The sequence below is a fragment of the Lepidochelys kempii genome, chromosome 6, assembly GCF_965140285.1.
Source record: "Lepidochelys kempii isolate rLepKem1 chromosome 6, rLepKem1.hap1, whole genome shotgun sequence".
In the NCBI taxonomy this organism is placed as follows: domain Eukaryota; kingdom Metazoa; phylum Chordata; order Testudines; family Cheloniidae; genus Lepidochelys; species Lepidochelys kempii.
The window spans coordinates 76,300,924-76,317,980 of record NC_136385.1 but is presented as its reverse complement, the minus strand read 5'-3'; the positions used below and the strand labels follow the sequence as shown (position 1 = coordinate 76,317,980).

General features: G+C 41.1%; 1 protein-coding gene across 13 annotated transcripts in view; it reads left to right on the top strand.

The window, feature by feature from the left end:
- The window catches only part of RYR3 (ryanodine receptor 3), a 581,512-nt gene that overhangs the window by 252,904 nt on the left and 311,551 nt on the right, over positions 1–17,057 (top strand). For all 13 annotated transcript variants that reach the window (XR_012159473.2, XM_073348839.2, XM_073348831.2 and 10 more), the window contains 5 exons: positions 6,610–6,818; positions 8,482–8,666; positions 9,455–9,491; positions 9,936–10,096; positions 10,906–11,071. Coding sequence is in view for 12 of the 13 variants with exons in the window: in XM_073348839.2 (XP_073204940.1) it covers positions 6,610–6,818; positions 8,482–8,666; positions 9,455–9,491; positions 9,936–10,096; positions 10,906–11,071 (758 nt within the window). In the remaining variant the exon portion in view is untranslated. The remainder of the gene's footprint in view (positions 1–6,609; positions 6,819–8,481; positions 8,667–9,454; positions 9,492–9,935; positions 10,097–10,905; positions 11,072–17,057) is intronic.

Below are 17,057 nucleotides of genomic sequence, written 5' to 3'. Positions count from 1 at the left end.
ATTGTTTAAGTGGCTTGCCCAAAGCCAGGACATGCCTTTGGAGGAAGTACAGACAAACCAACACAAGCTGGTACAAATCTTACAACCTGCATCTACTTTCAAAATCACTCTGCCAATCTTAAAACCAGCGGAGACAGTCGGGCAGATGCCAACCTGAATTCCACTGACATGCGAAAGGGTGGATAGAAAGTATTATGTCCCCACCAAAGAGGTGGACTTCCTCTTCTCGCACCTGCCTCCCAACTCCTTGGTGGTCGACGCCGCTAATCAATGTGGCAAACAACAACAGTTTAGATAGATCCCACAAGATAAAGAACATAAGAGGCTTGACCTCTTTGGATAAAAAATTTATTTGGCGACATTACAATTCTGAGTCACAAACTGTTCACCCTTGCTGGCTAAATATGATTATGATAATTAAGGGAAACTCAGCTCATTCACAGTGGAGCTCCCTGAGGAGAAACCATCACAATTCCAGGCTATTATAAATGAGGGTCAGCTCATAGCTAAAACAACCCTCCAAGCATCTTTAAACATCGTGGACATAGCAGCCAGAACCATTGTCATTCCATAGTCATGCACCAGGTATCCTGGTTGCAGTCCTCTGGCATACCTAAAGAACTTCAAACCAAGGTCGAGGACCTACCTTTCAACCGAGAGAAGCTCTTTTTGAACAAGACATATGAGGTGCTCCACTCAGTGAAGGATTCTCGAGCCACCTTTGCATTTTGGGGATCTACAGACCATCTGTGAAGAGAAGACGATACCAGCCTTACCAGAGGAACTGGGATTACTCTTCCAACTGACAGCAACAACAGCGACAATACGAGAACCAAAGACATCATCAGCGACGCCACCTCAAGATCAACCATTGACTTCTCAGTTGGCTCCACCCAAGCCACAATTTTGAAGTTTTGGTCGAGGGTTTGGACGACCTCCCTCACCAGGCAGCGCTTTCACCCAATCTGTCCCCATGCTATGGATGCCACCTTTGCCCATTCTACCACATGTAGGCATCAATAACAATGGACCAATTGGTGTTAGAGATTGTACGATCGGGATATACCATGCCCTTTACCTCCCGACCACCTACCCTACCAATCCCTCTTCAGGGACCCTTCTCACGAGCACCTGTTATGGCAAGAAGTCAATCGTCTTCTACAACTAGGTGCTGTGGAACGAGTACCTTCTCAATACATGGGGAGAGGGTTCTACTCCCTCTACTACTTGACCCAGAAGAAGAATGCGGGATGGAGACCTATCTTGGATCTCAGGAAACTCAACATTCAAAAGTTCAAAATGGTGACACTGGCACAATACTTCCAGCGCTGCAAAAGTGGGACTGGTTTTCAGCCCTCAACCTTCAAGATGCTTATTTTCATGTTACTATACACCCCTGTCACAGGAAATTCCTGCATTTCACAGTAGGACAGGAACACTTCCAGTACAGAGTACTAGCTTTTAGCCTATCCACCACAGCAAGAGTTTTCTCCAAAACCCTAGCGGTAGTAGCAGCACATCTACGCAAACAGGGAATAATGATTTTCCCTTACCTGGACAATTTCCTTTTCAAAGGCTCAACTCAGCAAGGAGCAGTGGACTCAGTCCAGACAACGATCACACTATTCAGGGATCTAGGACTACAGATAAATGAACGAAAATCCACTTTAGTTCCTGTCCAACAACTGGAATTAATCGGGCCACATCTTGATTCCATAGACACCAAGGCATCACTGCCCTGAACAGATTCACAACTCTGACAAACCTTATCTCAGAGGTAAGAGTCAGCCTCCAAATACCAGCTTGTACTGTCCTGCAACTGCTAGGACATATGGCAGCCACAAGGTTTGTGGTACAACATGCAAGCCTACAGCTGTCTTCAGGGCTGACTGAACTTGGTATACATACCCAGCAAGCACAGCCTACACAAGTGACTTACGGTACCACTCTGTATCCTGGACTCTCTACGCTGATGGACAAGACCAGAAAATGTTTGCATGGGCATCCCATTCCAACAGGAAACCCCTTCAATAGTAATCAAGACAGATGCCTCACTGATAGGCTGGGGTGCCCGTAGCCACCTGCACACAGTTCCAGGCAAATGGTCTCCCATGGAGACTCAGTTACACATCTATCTGCTAGAACTATGCGTGGCCTGCAATGCCTGCAGACACTGCCTACTGTACATACAGAACGAATCAATTCACATCATGACCGAAAACATTACCAGCATGTTTCACATCAATAGACCAGGGGGTGCTCGATCTCATTCACTGTGCACTCAAGCCATGAAACTGTGCAACTGGTGCATACACCACAACATAAACATTTTGGCCTCCTACCTTCCCAGCTGCCAGAATCCGATGGTGGACATGCTAAGCAGATACATCTCTTGAGGCCACGAATGGGAAATGAATGGGAGAGTTTTGCTCTCCATTTTCCACCAGTGGGGCACTCCCCAATGAACAGCAAATGCGCAATGTCCTGCTTGAGAGCAGGAATGGAACCCTGGTCACTGGGGACGCCTTTCTCATCATATGGGATGCACGCCTCTTGTACACTTTCCCACTGATTCCAATGGTATCACACGTGATACACAAGATATGAACAGACAAGGCCAAGGTTATCCTCATAGTCCCAACATGGCCCACATAAGCATGGTACCTTTACCTGATGTGCATGGCGATATGTGCCTGTGGTGCGGCGGTGCCCCACCCCCATGCCAGATTGGGCTACAACAGGCCAGAGCAGCTGCACAAGGCGGCAGCCAATCAGGGAGGGCCTGTTAGAGAGCCAGTCAGGGCCAGTATATACAGCCAGCCAATCAGGGCTAGGCTAGGCCCTATATAAAGGCTGCCCAGGAAGGGAGCAGGCAGTCTCTCTCAGACCTTCAAGGGAGAAGGTCTGTCTCCTGAGCGAAGGAGACCAGCAACCAGGACAGTGCAGTGCTGGGCAGGCTTGGGGGAGCTGAGGAGAGCTCCAGCCCAATACCTGCCAGGCTGCAGGCCCTGATAGAAGGGCCCATAAGGTGCAAGCGGGCCGAAGGGGAAGCGCCCAGAGAGGAGAGGCAAAAAAGGGGAGTAAAGGAGGGTAGGGAGGCTGCCACCAGAGGGTCCCTGGCCCAGGACCCAGAGTAGAGGGCGGGCCTGCGTCCCCCCTTCCCCCTTGTACTACACCTGGCCATTAGGAGTGGCCATAGCAGACTGCACCCAACCCCTGATAGAAGGGGTTAGACTTTGTGGATGTGGTTGGCCACTGCAGCTGGGGTGAAGAGAAAAGACTGCTGTTAACCCCCCCCCCAGAAGGGGGCGAGTGTGGGCTTGGGTGCACTGCTGGAGGGCAGTGTCCTGAAGAGGACGCCGCGAGCTGGGAGTAATGCGGGTCGAGAAGCCAATTGAGGACGAGAGATGGACGGGACACCACCGGCAGAGGGCATGCCGCATGAACTGAGCTAATTACCAGAGTGAACAGCAGGAGGCGGTGGGGTGGTGAGTCCCAACCCTGTCACAGCGCCCCTCGAGCTTTCTCTCATTGTCCGAACCTGCTGTCTGAATCATTGTCCGAATCAGTTGCTAAATTTAGAAGCACTTTTAGAACAAGTTGTTCCGCGAGGGATAACCGGTTCTAAAAGGGCTTCTAAATTTAACTGGCCCAAAGTGGCGCCTTAGGCGCTGACTCCATGGGTGCTCCAGCCCTGGAGCACCCAAGGGGAAAATTTGGTGGGTGCAGAGCACCCACCGGCAGCTCCCCGCCCCACCCCACCCCCGGCCCCAGCTCACCTCCGCTCCGCCTCCTCCCCTGAACGCACCGCCCCACTCTGCTTCTCCACTCCCCCAGGCTTCCCACGAATCAGCTGTTCGCACGGGAAGCTGGGGCAGGATGAGAAGCAGGCCACAGCTTCCCGCTTACACCCAGGGAGGCGGAGGTGAGCTGGGGCGGAGGGGCACGAGGAGGGCCGCCCACGCTGCAGCAGGTAACCGGGGGTGGGGGGCACACAGGGGAACCTCTACCCACCCCAGCTCACCTCCACCACCCTCAGCCTGAGTGTGAAGCCATGGCCTGCTTCTCAGCTCTCCCAGGCTTCCCGCCGAACAGCTGATTCGCGGGAAGCCGGTGGAGGGGGTGGAGAAGCAGAGTGGGGCAGTGTGTTCAGGGGTGGAGGCGGAGCAGAGGTGAGGTGATCTGGAGCTGGGCATGGGGTGGGGAGATGCTGGTGGGGGCTCTGCACCCAACAAATTTTCCCCATGGGTGGTGCTTCAGCCCCAAAGCACCCAGGGAGTCGGTGCCTAAGGCGCCACTTTTGATGTGATCAGTGAGGGAGCGGCCGCTCGCCCTGCTCCCCCCTTAGCTACACTCCCCCGCCCCTAGGAGCCAGAGGGACCTGCCGAATGCTTCCTGGGAGCTGCCCCAGGTAAGCACCGCCAGGATTTCCCACCTCGCCCCCCGGCAGGTCCCTCTGGCTCTTAGTCATGGGGCGGAGTGGACACCCACTACGGTGGCCCACGAGACCCTCCTGCCCGGTTCTGGGGGCAGTCAGGGGACAGGGGAGGGGGTGGATGGGGCAACGGTCCTGGGTGGCAGGGGTGGGCAACGACCCCCTCGTGGGGTGAGGAGGGAACCCGTTGTTAAGATTTTGGCAGCTCGTCACTGGGTAGAGGGGAGGTTCGGGGATAGCCTGTAGAGAAGAAAGGAAAACAAACGAAATAAAATAGGTATAAAGCCCAGGGTAACTTTCTCTGTAGAGGGAACATGGGGTTATGGTTTCATAGGAAATTTTTTAAATGATAATTACATTTTAAAAATGTATATGATCCAGAGCCATCAAATTGCATGTTATTGGCCTATGCAAATGTATCCCTTTTATTACTGTTACCTTCATTTTCCCTCCCCGTTTCACTTTTATTGTTTGTTACACTCGCTTCTTATATCTTATTTTCACTAAACTCTTTGGGGGAACGAGCCATGTCTACCTATGTACTTGTATAGTGCCTCGCACAAAGAAGCCGTGGGACCTTTGGGCACTACTACGACAATAGTATGAGCAAGTGCATTATGGAGTATTTTTAAGACCTGTATTAGCACAGCACTCCTCCTGTGCACATTAGAAGCTTTGTAGGAGGATACAGATCTTCTCATATTTATATGTTCCCCAGATCCGTGAGCTCTGAATCTCATGGGCTTGATAAACTCAGCAGATGGAGGGTTGCTAATTTGTGGAACCGTGATTCGTTTAAAGTTTACATGCTCCTATAGAGTTTTTAAGGTCCACAAGAAAAGTGCTGCAGGACTTGGAACCGTGAAGGGCATCAAAGCCCTGCTAATACATAGGAAGTTTAGTTCCTGGGTTGGTTCCCATTGGTCTTCAGCCTGACTCTGAGTGCACCAGAAGCAAATTGGGACCCTAAGGAGAAACGGTGAAAGGCCTTTAACAAAAAAATTCTTAAGACAAATTTCAAGTCCATCTAGTCTTATTTTGAGTTTTGGAAAAAGTTTGTGGCCCAGCCCTTTGTGTTGCTTTTTGGCTGTGTAGATAATTGTATTCCCTTGCATATTTGATATGTATTTGAATTCAGTTTGTATTTTTGTTCACATAGAAATTCATGCTGATTTTTTGCCTAAAATAAGTTTGGAGGTGTGAGTGGTAATTTTATGTATATAACTTTTTCATCCTGAAGAATTGGCACTCAAAGGACTTTACAAGACAATAAAACACACACAGGCATGGGTGTGGGAGCTAGGCAACCAACTACCACACATTGGGGTGAAGGGAAATTTTGGCCAAGGACACCCAGTGAGACCTTACAGAAAATGTGGGATTTTTAATGTTCACACTGAGCAGACATGGCCTTGAGTATTAAGATTGCACCTTAAATATCTCCATTCAGTAAGCTGTATGAACCTATGTTTTATTTGCCTCAGAACAATTAAGAACTGAGTTGATCCTTCCTGTATTTGAATGACTGGTTCAAGCAAACTTGGGTTTTTCAAACCTGATGGTTAGACCCCTAAAGGTATGTTTATGCTTCAAAGAAAATCCTGTGGCACTGAGTCTCAGAGCCCGGGTCAGTTGACTTGGGTTCACAGGGCTTGGGCTGTGGGGCTAAAAATAGCAGTGGGCTCTGAGATCCAGCCTCCATCCTGGGTTTCAGAATCCAGGCTCCAGCTTGAGCAAGAACATCTACACCTCAGCCCAAGCCCTGTGAGCCTGACTCAATTGACCCAGGCTCTCAGATTTGCAGTGTAGACCTATCCTAAACCACCTCTTCAAGTTCACGTATTTTCATGTTTGTTTCAGATATAACTGTCTGTTTGTTTACATAAATGTTGTAGTAAGGATGAACCTCATCCTGGTGCAGAGGTCCAACACAAAGCCCTCTGCAGCAATTGTGCCCCACTGAAGTCCTTAAAAGGGAGAATAAGTGAAGTGATGTGGCCTTGCATGGGCCCTCACGACAGAAATGAATTTCACCCATGTTCATGTATCGGAATGTTAACCTTTCTTAATTCTTAAATGAACTGAGGTTAAATTTACATTGAATAGAATCCAAAATAAATGCTTGTGTTCTCTAGGTAAATTGTGTTTTGTTTTCTGTTTTGTCATTTATTTAGGTTTAGTCCCAATTTGCTCACTGGGTTTGTCTCAGATTGGCCGTATGAACCTTGGAATGAATGCCAGCACCTTCAAGTATTATACAATGTGCGGCCTTCAAGAGGGTTTTGAACCTTTTGCTGTCAACATGAACCGAGATGTCGCTATGTGGTTTAGCAAACGCTTACCAACTTTTGTCAACGTGCCAAAAAATCATGCTCATATTGAGGTAACGTTGCATGTTAAGAAGACACCTGTTTCTAAACTGTTGACTTAGTCATGCCAAGACTGTAAATCCTCAGTGATACTTACTGTCATAAGGTAATATATAATAAAGCTATTACTCAAAGACTTCAAGGCCAGAAGGGACCATCGTGGTGTAGTTTGATCTCCTACACATCTCAGGCCTCACAACCACACCCACCCATTCCTATAATAGGCCCATAACTTCTGGCTGAGTTACTGAAGTCCTCAAATCTTAATTTAAATACTTCAATTTACAGAGAAGCCACCATTTATTCTAGTTCAAACCAGCAAGTGACCCATGCCCCACACTGCAGAGGAAGGCAAAAACTCCCCAGAGTCTCTGCCAAGCTGACCTGGGGGAAACTTCCTTCTCAAACCAAAATATGGTGATCAGACCCCGAGCATGTGGGCAAGACTCACCAGCCACACATCTGGGAAAGAATTCTCTATCATAACTCAGATCCCTCTCCATTTAGGGTCTCATCTCTGGCCATAGGAGATATTTGCTAATAGCAGTCATGGATGGGTCATATGCTATTGTAGGCAATCTCATCATAGCATCCCCTACATGAATTATCAAGCTCAAAACAAGTTAGGTTTTTTGCCCCCCACTACTCTCCTTGGAAGGCCATTCCAGAATTTCGCTCTCTGATCATTAGAAACCTTCATCTAATTTCAAGTCTAAACTTGATATTGATAGCTTGATAACTAAATGATGTCCATTTGTTCTTGTGCCAACATTGCCCTTAACTTAAATTATACCCCTCCTCCCTGTGTTTATCCCACTGATGTATTTTGTAGAGAGCAATCATATCTCCCCTTATCTTTGTTTTGTTAATCTAAACAAACTAAGCTCCTTAAACCTCCTCTCATAAAGCAGAATCTCCAGTCCTCTGATAATCCTAGTAGCCTCCTCTGCACCTGTTTCAGTTTGAACTCATCTTTCTTAAACATGGGAGATGAGAATTGCACACAGTATTCCAGATGAAATCTCACCACTGTCTTGTATAACGGAGGTAACGCTTCTCTATTGCTATTGGAAATATCTCACCTGGTGTATCCTAGGATTGCATTAACTAATGTTGGCTAAAATTTCAGATGATCTCCTTGTCTGTCTCCCACTTCATTTATGGTAGTGTTGTCACCCCATGTGGATGTTCATTGTTGTTCTTTATGTATGTATTACTCATTCATACTGGTGCACTACAGTCATTTGGGTACTCAAAGCATGCCAACCGTGGATTATTTTAAATTTCTTTTGTATCCAAATTTATATTTTCTACCTTTTCCTTTTTTACCCTTTTTATCTGCCTTCTTATGTTGAGGGTCTGTTCAGTCACCTTGACCATACATCAAGATAGAAGTCATTGGGACTCTATATTAAAATTAAAGTGAGAATCTAAAAAAAACCTTTTGAATTATGAGTGTAAGAGATTAACAATGCAAATAATATTTGTCTTTCTTGGATTTTTCTCTACTGGACATTTGGCTTGACTTTGTTGTGTGAGGATGAAAAGTTTAAACAGCTACCTGTTCATTATAAGTTAATTCTTGGTCAGCTGAATTCAGCATGAATCAATACAAAATTTCCATAATGTGTTTCTCAGTTTTCTAAATGAATTTGATATTATTTTTATGATTTTTAGATAACGAGAATCGATGGAACCATTGACAGCCCACCTTGCTTGAAAGTGACCCACAAGACATTTGGCACACAGAACAGCAATGCAGACATGATATATTGCCGTTTGAGCATGCCCATTGAGTTCCATTCATCCTTTAACTATGGCACTGGTGTGACAAGTGCATCTGCTGATGCTTTCCAAAAAAGGTTAGATTTATATTTAATCATCTTGTGGTAAACTTCTAGTCGAAATTTAATAAACGATTCTCCATTATTCTCTTTTTTACACATAGTACTTCCCATTCATTTTCCTCCCACACACTGTAATTGTATAGGATTTATGTTACTGATGTTCTTTATTTATTAAGAAAGCACAGCATTTTAAATGTGAAGATTTAAATAACCTTAAAACAAAAATTTGCTGCAGAGCACTAGATATCCAAACAAGAATTGAATCTAACCAAAGAAATGTAGCAAGAGGGCTCTAGTTATTTATTGGCTTGACTTTGAGATGTGCTGAGCACTCAAAAATCCCAGTGAGATCAGCAGGATTTCCAGGGATTCAGCACCTCTGAAAGCCAGGCAAGAATCTTTTACTTAACCTCTAATCTTGAATTTATATTATATAATCTCCACCCTATTTCCTATTTCCACTCCTCTTCTTAGTTCATGTGTACTGCAAATGCAGCAATAAATATGCTCAGGGAAGGAAAAAGACCATTTATCTTTGGTTGGCTGTTGTAAATATTTCTCTCTACAGTTCTTCCTCATGTCAATGGGAATGATCACATATGCATCACCTTCCTTCCTTGATCTTCTCTAGAAAGGGTTGTTGCATTCCATTGACTCTGGGCATGAAAGTACTGTTTGCCCAACAAACAGAAACTAATCCATATGAGCAATTTATTTCAAGTATTCAAAAAAAAATATATATATACAGTGTCACTTAATGCTTTACACTACCAAATTACTACAATGCTACTTTTTTCCTCCAGAAAACAGAACCAAGAAACTGCTCTTCACACTACAACAGTAAGTAAATATGCTCAGTTATGCTTTTCATTGCTTAATGTTTGCTGCATGGTAATATGCTCATTTAAAAAGGGTCTCTTGAAAATCCCTGGAAAATACTTTCCAGTGATTTTATTTGTGTGTATCCACATTGGCCAAAATTTTAAAATTTGGTGCCTATGTTTATGTTTCTAAATATATATCTAAACTCTGTCTTTATTGTGGATTATTTTTTCTTTATTGTAGTACTACTGCTACTTTACTAACTGTAGTATTTCTATATAAGGGGAGACCATTTTCTCATGTTTCAGAGCGTGCACAGTAACTGTGCTTTTTTTTTTTTTTTTTAACTCTGAATGTATATTTGGTGGTCTCTTCCTGTATTTGTTAAGAATGTTTCTTATTTTTGTCTTCATAATACAATTCAGTTTTCTGTCACTGACCCACTACTTTTTCTCTTTTCAGTACTATTACTCAGTACGAATATTTGCTGGTCAAGACCCATCCTCTGTCTGGGTTGGCTGGGTAACACCTGACTACCACTTTTACAGTGAAAATTTCGACCTAAACAAAAATAGCACAGTGACAGTTACTTTAGGTGATGAAAGAGGCAGGGTTCATGAAAGGTAGGGGACTTGCATATCACGTATTAAAGAATATATTTTTTAAATTACCTATTTACTTGTTGTTGGAAAGGAATTTTACTTTATTATCCACAAAGATGAATGAAACAGAAGTAATAATGGATCGTGTTTTAATGCTCACTTAAATTCAAGTATTAGATGGAACTAGTCACTAAATCATATATTTGTTAATTAACAAATTTTAGGTGGTGCTGTTAAAGTCCGATAGGGGGCATTCTGTTTCAACTAATAATTTGCCCAGCTCTCCTCCTTTCATTGTTACACCTGAATAATCACTACAGGTGAACTCATGCTTTCCAAATCAGGCATGTGACAGCTGAGTGGCATTCAGAAAAGTAAGAAATTCATTCATGTTTTTGAAATCTGCAAAGAACATTAGAGAGGGCCTTTCCAAACTGAACCATGTCCAAGCGAATATTGATTCGTTGGTATAAGTGCAAGTAAAGACACCAGGACAAGTGAGAAATGGCTTTGCAAAGTAAGTTTGTTGTTCATTTGACAAATGGTCAGTACAAACAGTGATCAGTAAAACGAAGTTCCTTTATATTTTAAGATGTTCTTTCTTCATTATGACAACAAAACAGTAAAAAATCTGACCTCTCCCTCAGAATTTCTAGTTATTAGTGGAAAAAAAATTATTTAATGTCCATCTTAACCTTTATATTTAATCAGTCACAATCTAGCAAATAGAACAGGAGTACTTGTGGCACCTTAGAGACTAACAAATTTATTTGAGCATAAGCTTTCATACAAATAATTAGTTTTCATTGTTCTTGATATTTTTCTTTCAGTGTGAAGCGCAGTAACTGCTACATGGTTTGGGGTGGAGACATTTCTGCTAATTCCCAGAGATCAAGTCGCAGTAATGTTGATTTAGAAATTGGATGCCTAGTTGACCTGGGTACTGGAATGTTGTCATTCACAGCCAATGGAAAAGACCTTGGCACTTGTTATCAGGTATTAGCAGCTTTTCAGAAAATTAGCTATCAAGTTGGCTGCTTTAACAAAGATTATTTCTTTCTTCGCCAGATGTCTAACTTTCCTGTGACAACAGCACATATTTCTGATATCATTATCTTTTGAAATGTGTGTTGATAAAATGAAAAATCTGCTCATCTAATGCCACATTTCTCCTGTTTCCAATAATTCTTTTAAACAGAGAAAATAGTACTGATATTAACAGAAAAATATTTGTTGGAAAAAATATTGATCAGACCGTTCGTCTCTCCTATATGCCAATATTTTGTTTGATCATTTTTATTTTATTAAATTTTATTTAAAAATCATTCTTTAATATGTAACATATCAAGAAAGGAAGCCAGAATGATTTAGAGTGGAGGTAGATTTTGGCTTCAGAAATCAGATCCAGATTTCAGGAACCCCAAAGTTTGGATCTGGATATCTGGTTTGACTAAATATTTGAATAGCGACCATATACAACTTTTGGATCTTGGTTCAGGTTTTGTATGTCCCCCAGAACTCTGGAATTTGGGGATCTGGTGACTGGGTTTAGTTCAATCTCTAGTTAAGTATACTCTTAAATTTCATTTCTTAAACATTTTGCTCCTTTTTTCAGCTTAGATGGTGAAACTAGACTGGTCAGTTTACTTTATGCTTTTATTTACGCAGTAGCTAACACAATACTGTCACATCTGAGTTTGTGGAATGGCAAGGAAATGTTTAAATTAAAAGTAAACCTTGTTATTAAACTTTAAAAATAATGACAATATTTATTTTCTTTTTAGTATTTTGAAAACTTTTTATTTGCAAAACCTATACATGGAGTGTAAATGCTGAAGTGAAAACTTTAAAAACTATAATTTTTCTTACAATTAAAACACTTACTCTAAATTGGTTAAACAAGAAATTACTGGGTGATTAATCTGTCTGTCCTCTAAACCTGATTTTGCCCCTCTGTATTTGAGACATCTTCGGTTGACTTCAGTAGAATTTGTATGCAAGGATCTTTTGCAGGATTGGGCCCTCTCATGCTGCTGTGACTTTTAGAAAGCACTGTGATCTCCAAACAAGCTATCCAACATTCAGTCTAGCAATGAAATGGCCATATTTCAGATCTAGATGTTTATTTCAATAAAACAATGTTCAGTGAATTATTGTACCAGCAGTCCACTTCACTTTCTTCTGCAGAAGGAGCCTAACAGACTGAACTATTACAAATTATATTAGTTACTTGAAAAACAATTCCTTATTTTGTAAGTCATTGTCATCATATACTAAAAAAGCTGTCACTAGCAACAGATAATAGCATACAGAACCTTCTGAAAAAAAGGATATAAACTACTCATGTGAATCTATCTCTGGCTGGCAGTGAACAAAAATTGTTGCCAGTTGGTAGCTATTTGGAGGCCTATATGAAAGGAGCTGGTGGGTCTCACTCTGCTTCCAACCTGGACAAGTGTCTATATATAATAAAATCCATCATCAAATTTGGTTCTAATTCACTCCTCTTTTTGACAGCCTTAGAAGAGAAGGCAGTGAATGAATGTGCTTGAATGTTTATTTCTCAACCCCTAAAAGTGGGGTAGGCTCATTTGGAAGCTTGCAGTGCTGTTGCCCACTGTGTGTAGCTGCTCTCTGATTAACTTAGAGGACTGCTTTTTCCAATGCTGCCAATTTGTCAATCCTTTTTCTGGATTCCCCCCAAATTCACTTAAATAGCATTAAGATAAATTAAACAATAAAAACTACACTATTAAAGGACTCAGAGGCACAAGTTGAGTAAGAGGCTTTTTGTGGGTGCTAAAAGCAAGGTTAGCACTATAGACTGAGGAGTGTGGCTTGATTGAAGCATCATCTCAAATAGTTTTTCTATTTTGAGGGTATTTTGTTACCCCCTTTTATTATTTTGGAGTGTTCACATTGACGCAATACCAGCTTGGATTCCAGGTTTTAATAAGTTGTAAAACCTGCCAGTAGCAAAATAGCTAACAGGCAAGCTGAATAAATGGAGGTGAATGCTTTGTGATCAGCCATGGGACTAGGCACTGAACCTCTGTTCTTTCCATCTATTGGAAACTGTAACACAATATTTTGGTTGACTTCAGGAGAGTAGTTCCACATTGTTAGTTTTCCATTATAGTAAATCATATGAAATGTACATAAACAACACGGAGGATGTGTGAAATGGAAATGGTGCTAAACATGTTGGGTAAACTAGTCAGGAGATTTTGCACGCCCAGGTCTATACTAGGTCCATATGAAAAAATATCTACATTTCAAGAGCTATAGGTGGATAATATTAAAGATGTTCCACTTAGAAAATATCCACATAGAATTGTATGCTTTTTAGATAGGAATGAGAACAGTTGAAAAAATTGTATTTGTCCCCATATTAGAACAGGCTACTTTGTACGTGTAACACTAACGCTTGCTGGATGGTGCCTTTGACAATGTTGCCCTCTAGTGGACATAGACGACATAAGACAAATGTTTTATGCGGACCACTTTTTTATAAAGGGAGCTGGTATTGACCCCTATATGTTATTTTCTATTATAAACAATTCTTGCAATCCTTTTTTGAGAACCTCTTACACTTCCATTGTTTGCAGCAGACCTTTGAAATTTGCAGGGAAAAACCCCTGCCATTTTCTTGTCCCATTATTATTTTTTTCAAATTTGGATGAGTTATAAGGTGTTGAAAATCAATATAAACCATTTCTGGCTTGCATTGTTATTGCTTAATTTTGTCAGTGTGCCAAAATCTCTGAATATTCTAAGGCCTGGTTGCTGCTGTAGCAGCAGCATACACTGTACTGGGAATTTCCCAGAGCAGAGACAGGCCATCTGCCTCTTTCCCCACTCCCACCAAGCAATTCCCAAAAGCTTGCACTTGGCCCCAAGGCGTATCCCTCCATCTGCGGGTGCTTCATGGGGCATGAACAACAATCATTAATTTATTACACCATAGCCTAACCTACTTGTTTGCCAAAAAATTACCAATGTTCCTAACACCAATTGGCTCCACCAGATTTACAAAGATTTTAAGCCATAGTGCAGAGATGGTTTTCTACCTGTCACAGCTATTTTCGGCACTATGTCAATAAGAATTGCTTGTGGCATGGTTAGGTACTGAGCATGGTTGCCAGTGCCAGAGAGCCATGTGCACTAGAGTTTCTGTTGCAATGGAGCTCAAGCAGTTTTGGCATCCTATTTAAAAAAAAATAATAGAAAAACAAGTTAACAAAAAACCCTTGGGTAGACACAAAAAAGTATGTGTTAACTAAAATTACCCTTAACTCTTTAAACTATATTTAAATTAAATGCTGTGTGCTGCTTTCTTTGAAAACTATTGTAGTGAGATCCCTGATTTTTATGGCCAGTTTTAGATCAAGGTAACAGCTGCTGAATAAAGACATGGAATTTATTGTTCTCATAAGAACAATTAGGTCTGTTATTTTTTGTAGCATTCCTTGTTTGTTAGATGCAAGGATAGTTCATTTAGGTGTTTTCTTAATTTTGCAAAGAACTCCCTGGGAAATGTGGTGATAACGTTAGCATTATTATTATTCCTGATGTGGCAGCTTTCAAAATGATGTTTCTATTATGTGCAAGCCATTAAAACTCAGGGTCTTTGTACTAAATTTAAAACAGAATATCATGAAAGGACTTCTCTCTTTTTTTCAAGTATTCTTTTCCTAGAAAACACTTTTGAACATATTGAGTGGTTTTCAGATTTTTTTTTTTTAAATTAATGTGGTCTACTAAAACTGGTCTACTAAAAAACAGAGCGTAGCCCTTCCTATAAAGGTGTATTTTCTGTGAAAGTACTTAGGCAATAAAGAGTTAAAAATCTGCACATGAATCATGTCTCAATAACTTTTAAGCTATTTCAAATTGTTTACTTCTTTGCTCTAATTTTCAAAATAATAATGAAAACAACTGTGTTTGGCCTTTGTCTTTCTTTTTAAACACTTCTGGATGAAAATCGTAAAATATAAATGAGATTTTTTTCAGTCACGTCCTTTGGGCAAGTGACTGATAGTTCAGCCAGATCCCTGGACAAAGACTGAAATAATTGTTATTCTAATGTTGTAACTATTTCCATTTTTCAATTTTCTTAAGTGGAGCAGAGGAGCAATATTTGTATGCTGGATCTTCAGTCACAAAGGCCCAGTGACCAAAATAATGAGTGGCTCTAGACCTATTCATTATATACTGTTAGAAAGTTCAGAAACCTTTTTCTATATTTAATATAATAAGGAGGAAATGAAAAATAATATATATTTAATAGAGACATTTATAATTAATTGTCATACCAATATCAAATCATAAAAAATAGAAATGGAATCTTTAATATAGATTTATGAAGGCAGTTTATTTTATTCAAGGCTAGTAACAATGTGTTGACCTTCACACAGGATTAGAAAATAAAAAGTAAATTATTAAAACTGAGAGAGAGAGAAAGTAAGTATCTATCTATCTAGTCAACCTACCTACTAGCAAATAGCAAAGAATTTTACCATGTTTAGTCAATTTCCAAAAGAATATCTAGGATACGTTCAGTATTTTTCCAACTTTGTTGTATTAAAATGTTGCTTTCCAATCTATGATGCTTTGTTTTCCTGCTTCTTAGGGAAAGACTGCGTAAATCACAGGCTGTATAACCATTGCACATTTTGCTTTTTTCCAGGGGCTAGAAATCCATATATTTTGTATCTAACCCAATGCTGAGAGTGTATTTCCCTTAAAATACATCAGCTTAGGACGTGTTGGATACCTACAGTGTATGTTTTGCCGGATGTGATTGCATGATCATTTAAGGCATTTTGTGGTTTTTCTAGAGAATAAAATTGATTGTCTGAGTGACCTACAGAACTTGCAATGCACAATTCTGCAGCCTTCAGCAGTTTGCCACACTTTTTAGCTTGTGACACTTTACACTGATACACAGCATATCTAGTACACTAACTGCACATACATGCTACGTGTAGTATACATGCATATTATATGAAATATTCAGTGATGTGATATAAATGTTTATTTTACTCATTTAGGGTCACTGTAAATGGTGAAACAATTAGGACATACCAAATGAAAGACCATAAAAATATATCCCATTCCACATGGTCAGGTGTTTTTCCATTTACAGAAAAATACTTGAGAAATATTTTTAGAGAGTTCTTAAAAATAAATTGGTACTTTTTCCTGTGTGTAAAGTACCAGGAATCTAAATATACAGATGGTAGAAGAGAAAATTTTTAAGTAATAAAAAAATGTCTACATAAGTTTCTCTGTAAATTACAATGTCACAGTTTTAAGGTGTGATATGTTGTGATCAGTCAGGGCTAGACACGAATGCTATATCTAATTGGAAATAGTTAATTCCAAGTTCTCCAAAAATTATAATAGCTTTTATGCCTTTGACATTTGTATGAGAAACTGTTAATTCACTATAAATAATCCTAATATGAAACAGAACTTTACATTACACTGGCTAAATGATACATCTCCCCTCATTTCTTCCCCCTTACAAAAATATGGCATTGAAGTTTACTTCAGAACAAATTAGAGTTTACCTAACATGAAGGGGCTAGAGTAGGCATAAGGGCACTCAAAAATCCCCATATCTTGCCAGAGGAAGAACTGTTGTAGAGAGACAGGAGGGGAGGGATAGCTCAGTGGTTTGAGCATTGGCCTGCTAAAGCCAGGGGGTTATGAGTTCAATCCTTGAGGGGGCCATTTAGGGATCTGGGGCAAAAATTGGGGGCTGGACTAGATGACCTCCTGAAGTCCCTTCCAACCCTGATATTCTATGATTCTATGATAAAGCTGCTTTCAAAGGATTCCATCACGAGGCTTGGTATATGGCAAGTGCTGGGGTTGGGGTCAGGGTCAGGGCCTCTGTCATAAATATAAAGGGAAGGGTAAACCCCTTTGAAATCCCTCCTGGCCAGGGGAAAGCTCCTCTCACCTGTAAAGGGTT